Raw genomic sequence first — 12155 nt, 5'->3', positions numbered from 1 at the left:
ATCTGAAGGATTTGTTTGAACATTTGTGTAAGGGTTGTCGTTGGCTTCTCTTGAAAGAATTTGTGCCAGTGGTGGATACTCTAACTTAACATCTGATGTAGCGTTAGCGTTTGAAGCTGAGTTTAAATTCACGGCGCATGCGCCAAGATGGGCTCTTTGAGCCCTCCCGACTTAAGTTCTGGTTCTTTTTCTTTCAAACACTCTGAACTATAGTTCTTTATGACAATATTGTTTGTCGTTCGTGAGTCAACATTTGATGTTGGTTCAATTGGAACATTAACGGCACCAGCTAAGATGGATTTGCTTCTCATTTCATATAGAATAAAAACCTTTTATATGTATGAATGAACAATATACTCGACAAGGGTTTGAATGTAAAGCTAACGAATGAAAATATTGTTGAATTCACCGAGACAGGTGTTGTGTATAAAGATGTAGAACTACTGAACAAAAGAGCAAAGGGAAGAAGCAGGAATATGAACAAAGGGTGGAAACCTATAAAAATTTATGTCAATGATGGCTCAGGAGGTTCAAACATAAAGTATGCAGAAAGTATTATAGAGTTTATGCTCTCAAAGGTGAAAAGCCTTCATTTAAGAACAGCTATTCTAACGCATATCCTCAAAAGTTAACGGATGGGGAAGTGGATGATATGAATGACAGCAAAAATATTAACAGAAATGGCGACAGAGATGCATGGAATTTGTTTACCATCAGTCATTTGAAGGTTAAGCTTTAAAACAATGTTGGTCGTTCCCATGGAATATTTTTGACTTTAATGGTATTAGTCATGATATGAATCTCAAGGTATGAACGAGGCGAGATGAGAGACTTATATGCTTCCCCAAATTTCTTCAAAAGTAATGTTATACCTGACTGTTTCCAAATGAGTTCAATATCATAACGTGAGAAACCTTGAAAGATAACGAAGTCAGTTATGAGACGTTTTATGTTTAAAGCAAGGAAACGCCATGTTTGCATAATATTGCTACAGTTAAATGGTAATGTCTGACTTTAGTTATGATGTTAGCTAATGGTGAGTCAGGCTTTGACACTAAACCTTTTCCGGCGAAGTCGTCACAAACGAGCAGAGTATTTGAAGGATACTTTTTGAAGGGGTATTTTGAAAGTTTTGATAGAATGTAGTTTGTCAGTCGTTTCATATCGTAAACTCCTGAGTATTGACGTAAGTGGTGTTTGTCAATAATTCTTTCCATCTCTTCTGAAGTCTTTTGCATTCCTGACTGTATGAACTCTACAATAGCATAATATTTTCTCTTACGTCGAATGTAACGTTGAAGAAATTCAATGAGTTCGCTATCTGGAACTTTAACGACAGAGGCTTGAACTTTTGACATAAATGTTTTCGCTGTTGAATCCATAGAGTCTGAAGTTGCTGATATAATGATTTGGTCATAGTAAGAGTCGTTTCCTAAACGCTCTGTTATGAGTATATGACGAATGAGGTTAAATGTCTTACCTGAACCCATCTTTCCACAATAGAAATACACACCATTTGAACAGAACTCATAGTCCTTACTGAAAGGAAGAATGAGAGAACTGTTGAGCTTTTCACTGCTTTCATTCATGTCTTCATCTACGTCATGTATTAAATGCTTCATTTTATCTTCATTAAAAATGCAAGTCAGAAATATTCAGAACATAGCACCGAGTCTAACTGACAAGAGTATAAAGATATACTATGAACACGTTATGATGAAACCTACCAAAATTCAAGAAAGTCAGTATACTTATGAATATCCAAGACACTGGGTAGAGTATGTAGGAGGTGAGAAAGCTATTGAAATAAGACAAGTTAGAAGTATTCCAGCAGGGAAGAACAATATTATTGAAGAACTTTAATGTTTTGAGGTATAATGATGAAACAAAGAAGCAAGATAGTTTTCCTGTTGCTGTGTATGTGAACCTAGACACAGGAGATGACATGAAAGTTTTTAACACAAAGCTTCAAACGGTAGTGAGAGAACAACTGACTGCGGAAGGACATCCATTACCTTCAGAAGTTACCATAGTATATAATTTTGAAACAAATGCAATAGATTTTAAAGTCGTCTCTGCAAAGAAGTCAGGTTTTACATTTAATGAAGCAGATGTATATTCGAATGAAAACTTCAAAGCTATTGCATGGTTAGATAATGACGATTGCTTTAAGAAAATATTTAAATTCAGTGACTCAAAGATGTCAATAGATGACCTTCGTGGAATGTTACCATCGACGTTTACAGTAGAAGGTTCAGCAGGATTGCTTACAAGATTGTCAATTGTGGTATTTGTCTCGTGAGAACATTGTTATAAAATCCAGTATAAGTGAATTTGCTGAAGAATCTATATTATGTCTTTCAAACTACATGTATTCGCCACCGAAGCATTATAGTATAACAAACTTTGTCAGTAAGTTTAACATAAGACTTGTCGAACCTTCTTCAATGAAAGATGTTGTGCTACCTAAAGATGGAAAGGATGGACTCATTATTGAGATGATTTTAATAGCATATTAAATGAGCTTGTTCTTAAAGTCGTTCATGATGAAATAACTGTTGTAGAAGATGTTAGCAATTGTTCAGACATTTTGAAGCGTATAGATGAGATAAGAAAGAAGTTTATGAATGAGAATGTTTATGTTTCATTGACTTTCTCCAGTAACGAGAACTTTTATGAGATAATATTGAAGAGAGATGATTTTAATATGGTGTAAATGGTAGCTTGGACAGCTTTAGGCGCAATGGGAACAAAAGCATTAGCATTTGGAGCAAAAGCACCTGGGGCTTATGACGCAGTAAATAAAATGAGTGGAGGAAGGGTTTCGAAGACATTAGATGCAAATAAAGGGAAGATTGGAGGCTGGGTTGCAAAGAAGTTAAGATTAAATAAAATAGGGCTCATAAATAAAGCATCCAATTTGGTTGCGACTGAGTCAGAAAATGCTTTAGGAAAGGACGATGAGTTTGCAAAACACGCAAAAGACTTTAATGACCAGATGAAAGGTGAAACAATGCATTTAAATAGATTCGATGGAACTAAGAAAATGTTTCTTCTCCACCAGTAGTTCTTCCGTATGGTCCCTATGGAATGTATGGAAATCCTTACGAAAGACCATTTGACCCATTGACTGGTGGAAGTAACTGTATCATTACGGACGAAGAAGAAAGACAGTCAAGTTGGAGACAGACGTGAAGAAAGCAACTAAAAGAAGAAACCAAGGAAGAGAGTTATAAAGCAATGAATTCAACAGGTTAGAAATGAGGTTAGAAAACGTGTTAGATCTAACATTCTAACATAAACATTATTTTTGTGCTATGTTTTCATACGTGTGAGGGTGGTGATATCATTAATTTTAAGTTTATTTTTTATTTTTACTGAAAATTTTTATTTGGATGTAAATGACACAGACAAAAGCAACTCATTCGAATTCCACAGTATAACAACATACATTTAAACATTTATTCTTCCTTCCTGAGCATAACATGTTCTTTCAAATACATCCGAGACCAGTTGACTTTTCATTGACTGTGTATAAAGATGAAATAGTTATATCATTAAACCATACGATGACGAAGGTAAGTTATGTAAATTGTACGTTAAGAAGTTAGAGAAAGTTTATGGCTTCAAGTATGACTACAATAGGGTTAACACTGATGATGAAGATATTAGGAAAAATTTATGAGAACATTAGTGAAGTTGTTAGTGAGAACGATAGTGAGAACGTTTATTTTTTACATTAGTGAGTTCGTTAGTGAAGTGGTTGGCGGCTTTGTAAATATTTAAGGTTAAATTAGTTTTTGCGTTCATGTTGTAAAATATACGTTAACGGTTTTGTAAAGTGTCAAATTCACAAGTATTGGGTAAGGTGGAACGCAGTGCCACAATACCCAAGACTTGTATACTAACTCCTCTCTCACAATATTTTTGTTATCTAATGGTATACGTTCCATCTTACCTATAGGTATCTTTTCTTTTAACTCTTTCAATATATTGTTTGTGTCTGGAATATGTTTGAGACGGTCCATATAGTTGTCGAAGTCATTGCATATAATCTTTGAGTCTGGGAATATTGTATGCACAAATGGGATATATAGAAACTTCCACCGAACAATCTACAAATGTTAGACCATTCGGTAGTTTCTTAAGTTCTCTCAATATAATATCTTTACATCTACTCTTATTTCCAAAGAATGGTAACGGTGGTTTTGTAAAATTCATTTATATATAATAATAAAAATGTTTTTACCCGAAAAGTGACAGAAAAGTGACAAAACATGAAAACATATATAATTTGTGAAAAGCGACACATTATATAATGTTTTCGACCCAGAAGAAGGCTTCTTCCCAGAAGCAATGGAGGAAGAAGAAGAGTCCTCCGAATTCACACCAGAAGACTAACAATTTTCCGAATAAAAACTTCATTTATACTAAACATCTTCGGGGCTAGAGGGCACGAAGTGCCTGGAAGCCCCACTACCTTTTTTTTTTCAGATAACATTCATATTTTAATTAGTACACCTATTGACCACAGATTACATAACATGTCATTTTATTACCTAGAAACAAGTTATCTCAAAAGTAACCGTTTTTTTTTTATTTGTCAAATTTATTTTTCATTTATTATTTTCATTTTCTAGAAGTTCTGCTCATTCGGAAGAGTGATTAAGATATGTATTTATAGCCTCAATTATATAAGCATGAATCGATACTTAGTAATGCATATTCGCACAAAGAAATCAATCAATTTTTTCATAAACTTCAAAAAAGTTTCTCAAATTACTATAATTCAGTCGATTTTGATGAAAGGACTCATAATGAAACTATATCAGAAAATGGTAATTTTTACATTAATCATGCAGTATTTACCTGCCATTATCAAAAGACAGCAGTATACATTCATTCTCATAGCAAAGTATTATTTGATACATGCACATTTTACAACAATAGTTCCACAGAAAATGGTGGATCAATCAATATCAATAATTCCGAATGCGTTTTAGTTCATATTTGTTTTTCCAAATCATCAGTTGATTCAACTGATAAATATGGATGTGCATATTCCATTGTAACGATTGAAGAGAGTGAACAAAAAAGTTATGCATTTGAATGCTCAGTATCAAAATGCAGTGGATATTTAGCTCCTTTTTGTCATAATTACGGCGATGTCCAGATAAGTAATATGAATACTTCTTATCACAAAATTATAAATACAGCCGCATTTGCAACTCAATATCCATCAAGAAAAGGAATTTTGAATTTCACAACAGCATTCAATACTTCATCTACAGATCAGTCCGGAGTTACATACATTGGGTACTATATTAATACAAAATGTAATTTTATAAAAAATGAATGTACTGAGAGTGCTCAATTTGTAATTTATCCATATGGTGTATGTACATTTTTAAACAGTTCATTTATTGAAAATGTTGGAAAATATTTGTTTGCGATCTTACCTACTATTGAAAATTGCTACTTTGGTGAAAATGATGTTGAAGAACCTGTGAGTAATGATCAAACACTCAATACCGATCATAATGAACCATTAGACTCATATATTTCTCATTATTCAACTTTTTATTGCCCAGGTGATACTATACCAGCATCAAATAAAAAATATAAAAGAGCTATCGCTCATATTTGTTATGCAAAAGTATCAGAACTATTAGTTTGTTCAGCATTTTCATTATTGGCTGTCAATCTAAATTTCTTTTAATTTTACATAATATCTCTTTCCTAAAATGGAATAATAATAGTATGATGCTAGCAAAAATATATTCTCTTTCATTATGCATTCCTAAGATTGATATTCTAATAACTTTCATTGCTGTTATTGAGTGTTTATATGAAATATTCGAGCAAATTAATCAAATAATTAATCAGCATCGTGTTTTGAACTGAATTTATAAACTCACCTTGCTATGTGAAGTCTCCTAATCGTGAGTTTGCTGCAATATTGAGTGAAACTCTTTCAAAAATTTGAATAAGAGACTTTACTAAGGAATATGAATTTAATATTTTTTTCTTTTTGAAGTTTTTCGGTGAATGTGATTGAAACTTTTCTAATTTTCGTCGAAAAATTCGATAAGTCGTCATTTTGAATCTCAATTTATTAAATTTTGTTAATTTTTTTACAATTACATAAAAAATCAGTTTTTCAACCACAAATACACACAATTTCCGATTTTATGACTCAACATCAAATTGTTACTAGGAATTGTATACAAATGCATGACCTTTATTAAAAGGCAATAAATTTTGTAAAAAGAAGTCCGAAATTGAGTTGAAATATTAATCTTTATGCAATTCATAATACTTAAATTAAGGGTTTCGTTTTGCTAAAATTGTCACTTTTATAGCATATTTGTTTTTGGATGTTTTGCGAAACCAAAAAGAAACTATGATATACAATGTGTGTGTAAAGAAAATACTTTATTTACTAGTTAAAAAATCATTTGGTATTGATCAAGTTATTTTTTCTGGATAAGATATTATATGGATAATTGGATAGAAAATACAATTATATAATCTTGTACCTGGTTTAATTAAGCTAATTGTCATCAGAAACTTGTAATTTTTATGAATTTTCAGATTTTCTTTTCATTACTGCTTTTCTTAATAGGTCAAGTTCTTATTTACGTTATAAAGTATGATATTTACAAATATCAAGTTATCATGTTTTTTGAGAAATTATGAGAAACAAACAAAAATGAAAAAGATAGGAATAGCAATGAATAGTGATGTGGGTATAGAAAATGTAAGAGATATGAATGCAAAGCAATCAGTATTTAGGATATTGACCATAGATTTCGAAAAAAAATACTGCATATTGAGCGAAAACTATGATTATATTATAAGGCTGTCATTTAAAGCATAATGAAACTATTCCCTTTTCATTTTAATCGAATAAGATAGTAAAGATTTTTGAATTAGCTAGAAACTGATGAGATGTTTTCACAAATCAGATTTTTAATCTCTATAATGCATAATTCACTCAATATCTCAATTTTGATATTGCGAGATATTTTTGCTATCGGTTTCGCAATTTTGACACAATAGCAAGAGGGTTCTATAAGCATTATTATCAACGTAGAATCTGAATATCATATCAGAAAATGTCACAAATCTGACATTTACCCGACCAAATAGCAAAAATAATTGAATACTTTTCGCAAAAACTTTAAAAATCGATAAAAATATGAAATATAGATATTAAAGAGACTTTTTATATAATATTCATAAAGATTTTCCAAAAATATGATACCGCAAAATTAAAAAAGTGACGTCTTGAGTGGAGTCAAAGGTCGAAATTGCTAGCTAAATGTTTTTTAGCGAAATTGCGTATTGTACGTTTTTTTCGCAAAACGAAACCCTTACTTAAATAAAATATTTATTTTTCTGGGAATTTGGATCATTTTTTCCTTGCTACAAGAAATGTGGAAGTTTTTTGAAGTTACCTACTCAATTTTATACAGAAGATTAATAATTTATTGGCGCCATATAATTTACTTAATTACTTCGACCATCGCTCTTGTCTTTTTCTCAAATTTGATTGATCTTATCTTAGCTTTGACGAGCCACAATAATTCAGTTACCGGATATTCACAGTTTCAACTATTGAACACAAAATCCATCAACTTCGGCGTTATTTTTACAAAAGATCCCGAAATTCAAAATTATACAAAAGAGATTTTAGAAAATGTCAAAAATATTATTAAATACGATACAGGGATAACACCAAATTCAGTAAATTTAAGCGATGATGAGTCTTTTTTAAACTATAATGATAAAAATCCCGAACATCCTCTTTTCTTTGCGTTCAATTTCTCTAAAAATGGAGCCGGATATCCGAAAGCTTATATGCATGAAGATTCAGTTTACCAAGAAAAATTTTATCCAAAATCTTCAGCTTCATTGATATTACAGAAGGCTATCTACATGTACGAGACAAACAGTACTTATTGGGACACCCATATTTTCTATCATAAAGTCAGTGCTGAAGATTCCGATTATAATCAAAATAAATTGGTTATTTTAATTGTCTGCTTAATCATTATTGGCATCTTCCCATTATTCTACACAATGGACGACCTTTATACGATGAGAAGAACTTATCTAGAGTTATATCAATTAAATTTACTGGCTTATTGGACCGGAACATACATTGCTGACCTTATTGCAACTACTCCATGTGTAATAATTGCATGGGCGATGTTTATGTTCATGAAATTCGAACTTTTTTGTGATCATCCTTATTTATCATTATTATCTATAATAATAGCCAATTCATTATACGTAGAAGTATCATATTTCTTTGCCTACATGGTTTCTTCCAAGTTTGTGGCCTTTGTTGGCTATGCTGTAGCTGGAGTATCAATTTCTGTAGTTTATAGTATGCTTTTGATGAACGAACAAGGTGTATTGTTTAAGGACTACTTCGATATACCATGTTTATACCCTTTTTCAGCTCCTTCTGCCATATTAACTCATTTATATTATTTCGGATACACAAGGAAGGAACAATACATGTATACATTTGTTTGCTTTGTGCTATGGTTTGTTCTTTTGGCACCTATGGAGCTCATGAACAAGAGAATTAAGAGAATGAGTATTAAATTGTCACAAAGTATCAGTGAAAACATGATACAAGTTAAGGAGAGTCAAAAGATATCAGAAGAAGCAATCGCCATGGAAGAAGAAGTGAGAAATTCACATCCAGGTGATTACAAGATCAGATTAGTTGATGTTTGTAAAGTTTACAAAGATACAAAACGCAAAAACATCAATGCAGTTAACAATGTATCACTTGGCATCAAGGATGGTTGTTTGTTTGGTTTGTTGGGTTCAAATGGTGCAGGAAAAACAACATTGATGAATATCCTTCTGAACCAAATACCTTTGATGAGTGGATCGATTGATATCTCCAGTGATGAAATGATTGGATATTGTCCACAGTTCGTCACACATTTGGCAGAAGAATTGACAATTATTCAAACAATGAAATTCTTCTGTCATTTCTTTTGTATTCGAAACAGTGAACGCGAACGTGTCATTGATCTTTTATTGAACAGTTTGGACATGACAAGACACAAGAACCGTGTTGTTAGTGAGTTATCAGCAGGTTTGAAACAGAAATTATCAGTTGCAATCGCGTTCATGTTAGAATCAAAAATCATTGTTTTGGATGAACCTACATCAGTTCTCGATCCAATCAGTCGTCGAAAAGTTCATCATCTTATCAACATGTACAAAGGATCGAAAACATTTATCTTGTGCACACATATCATTGAAGAAGCAGAGAGTCTTTGTGATGAGATCACAATCATGATTGATGGCTGTATCCACACTATTGGATCACCAACATATTTGTCTAACAAATTCGGTAAAGAGTGGAAGTTTGATTTGATCTTGACAAATGGAGATTCAACAACAATCAATATTGTTGAAGAATACATCAATAATAACATCAAAACAGCTAAACAACTCATTAAACATCACAGCTCTATCATTTACACAGTTCCTTCGAATGATATCAGTATTGCAGATTTATTCACAAAGTTGAATGTTTTGAAGAACGAAGAACACGTTTTGAAGTATTACACATGCACATCTTCAACTATTGAGAATGTTTTCACTAAACTTATTGATGAAGCACACTCAAATAATTCTAACAATGAAACACGCGAATCTGACGAAATGGCTTCATTAAACATCTAAATTTTTTTTGTTATATAATATTAATAGGGTATTATTATTGTCGTCTGGCGGTTTTAGACGACAATGCGAATTTTCAAATAATAGGATTTTTAGCCAGATAAAGAACTACTCCATATATCATGCGTGTTTGCATACTATATACATAGATGGAATTGATGTTCTTCCTCTCGTAAACGAAAAAGAGGATTTGACGCAGTCAAATCCTCTCTCTCAAAAAGTGGACTTTACATGGCAAATTTCAAATGCATGTAAGGTCCACTTTGATCAGTTTCAGGATGGAATTGGAGGCCATGAGGTACTGACATTGCATCAGTATCTCATAGCCTCCAATCCCTTCAAAAAATGGGAAAACTTTGGTCGAATAATTTAACATTCGGCCAAAGTTTCTCCCATAATTAATGAGAATGAAAGGGTAAGAGGCATATAGGGTCACTATATACCTCTTACCCTTTCATTTTCATTTGGAGGTCAACAAACCCGGAGTTAATTGCAAACAATTAACTCCAAATTTGTTTATGTTAAGGAAGGAATTGGAGGGTAAGAGGTACATAGTATGAATATGTACCTCTTACCCTGCAATTCCTTCTAGAAAGTTCCAAAACTTTGGGTTAATAGTTTGCAATTAACCCAAAGTTTTGGAACTTTCAAGTGGAGATGGAAGGCTTTGGGGTATACATTAATATAATATACCTCAAAGCCTTCCATCTCCACTACAAATGGGAGAAACTTTGTCCGAATAGTTTAACATTCGGACAAAGTTTCTCCATCTTTCAATGTAATTGCTACCTGTGAGGTACTGACTTGAAGTCAGTGCTTCACAGGTAGCAATATCCAAAAATTTAAAAACATTTTATCAGTTCGTTAGAGAACTAGAGCTCCTAGGTACTGAACCAGAATCAGTGCCTAGGGGACTCTAGTGATCTATATAAATCTGAGAAACTTTGAGGAAATTGTTCGACATTTCCTCAAAGTTTCTCAGCAATTTAGCGAGGAATGTTCGTTATCGTGTAGATATTTATAATAATACATGATAACAAACATTCCCCGCTAAAAGATGTAAAATCTTATAAGAAATAATTGCAAAAGAATAACAAATTGCAACAAATTTTATATGAAACTGAACCTTATGAGGTAGTGATTCAAGATCACCGCCTCATAAGATTCAGTTTCAATCTCAAGTATCTCAAAAGTAAGGCTCTATTTTTTGCCATGTAAAGTGTCACTTTTTCTGACAAACCGTTTTTATCGTTTTCGTTTACAACACTTCCTTTATTTAGGTACCGAAACATGCTTGAAAAATCTATTTTTTAGACGACAATGATAATTTTGTCACTTTTCCAGACGACAATAATAATTTGTCACCTTTTTAGACGACAATAATAATTTTGTCACTTTTTCCAGACGACAATAAAACATCCTCAATATTAATTAATAAAAAGTTTAGTAATTGTAAAGTGTCAGATTTCATTTTTTTGACATTTTATAAATAAAAAAAGCCCTTTTTGTAATCACAATATAGATTATAAGTTTAGGACTTCACTAAATGATGTTCTATAAACATTGATAGCAATTTTAATTTTAATTTTTATGTTAACTTTCTTTGGTACTTTATCTGAAATATCTTTATTATAAAAATAAAAAGCATGACAATTATCTGTAGAATAATGAGATATAAAAGAATCAAATGACGGAGGCTTTTTAATAGATAATATTTCATCTCTTACAATGTTATCGACTTTGTTTTTACTAATGTAACAATTATCCATAGTTGGTCCTGTTGAAAATAATTGCCTGTATTTTCTATGAATGAACAATTTAAATATATACATGTACTCTGACATTAATTAATGCATTTTCACTTCCTTCATATTCGTTATTTATAAAATTATATTTTGTAATATTAAATTTACCATCATTACTGATTGTAGATTGTTCTGAAGATGATGTATTAAATGATGTTGTGAAATTATGAGAGTGTAGATGGATTTGATTCTTATTTTGTTCGCTTGAATATTCATTTTGAATATTTTTTTCATACTGGATTTTCTTCTATTTCTGTTAATATTTATTAGTTTGTGATTAGGAAATCATTCAGTATAGATTTCGGATCTAAGGGATTTGGCCGGCCAATTAAATACTCAAAATATTTTGAGAATTAAATTCATGCTTAAGGCTTCATGAACATGACAAAAATTATTCAAAATTTTTAAATCATTCAACTTGTAAGTTATTTCTTTTTCATCTTTGATCTTCTGTGCAAGATCATTCTCGAATGTGTATTTTCGACCTTTGAAAAGCGTTTCAAGAATGATTCTGTATGATTTAACATCATTAGCTCTTTGAACCCCTAACATTTTATTAATATATAAACTATAAAATAGAGGATAAATATAGAGCTACACCGAATGATGCTCTATATACATTAATGACAAGTT

At 31.7% G+C, this 12155-nt stretch overlaps 2 protein-coding genes and 1 pseudogene across 3 annotated transcripts, besides 2 other annotated features; 2 read left to right on the top strand and 1 right to left on the bottom strand.

Moving 5' to 3' along the window:
- Window positions 1-3516: part of a mobile genetic element that runs on past the window's edge.
- Window positions 736-1622, bottom strand: TVAGG3_0736090 (annotated as a pseudogene). The gene has a single exon. A coding segment is annotated over exon 1 (887 nt).
- A 1666-nt stretch (window positions 3517-5182) lies between the features above and the next one.
- Window positions 5183-5719, top strand: TVAGG3_0736070 (uncharacterized protein; the record flags this gene model as incomplete). The annotated part of the gene is made up of 1 exon (XM_001295919.1): window positions 5183-5719. One exon carries the CDS (start codon window positions 5183-5185, stop codon window positions 5717-5719), a length of 537 nt encoding a protein of 178 aa, XP_001295920.1.
- Window positions 5720-7301: 1582 nt separating this feature from the next.
- On the top strand, window positions 7302-9826 carry TVAGG3_0736060 (ATPase activity, coupled to transmembrane movement of substances; the record flags this gene model as incomplete). The annotated part of the gene is made up of 1 exon (XM_001295162.2): window positions 7438-9720. The coding sequence occupies one exon, from the start codon at window positions 7438-7440 to the stop codon at window positions 9718-9720; it is 2283 nt and encodes a 760-aa protein (XP_001295163.1).
- A 58-nt stretch (window positions 9827-9884) lies between these two features.
- Window positions 9885-10983: a mobile genetic element.
- The last annotated feature ends 1172 nt before the right edge of the window (window positions 10984-12155 follow it).

The sequence above is a fragment of the Trichomonas vaginalis genome, chromosome III (genome assembly GCF_026262505.1).
Source record: "Trichomonas vaginalis G3 chromosome III, whole genome shotgun sequence".
NCBI classification, from domain to species: Eukaryota; Parabasalia; order Trichomonadida; family Trichomonadidae; genus Trichomonas; species Trichomonas vaginalis.
The sequence above is the reverse complement of the archived record's forward strand: the minus strand, read 5'-3'. Positions and strand labels throughout refer to the sequence as shown.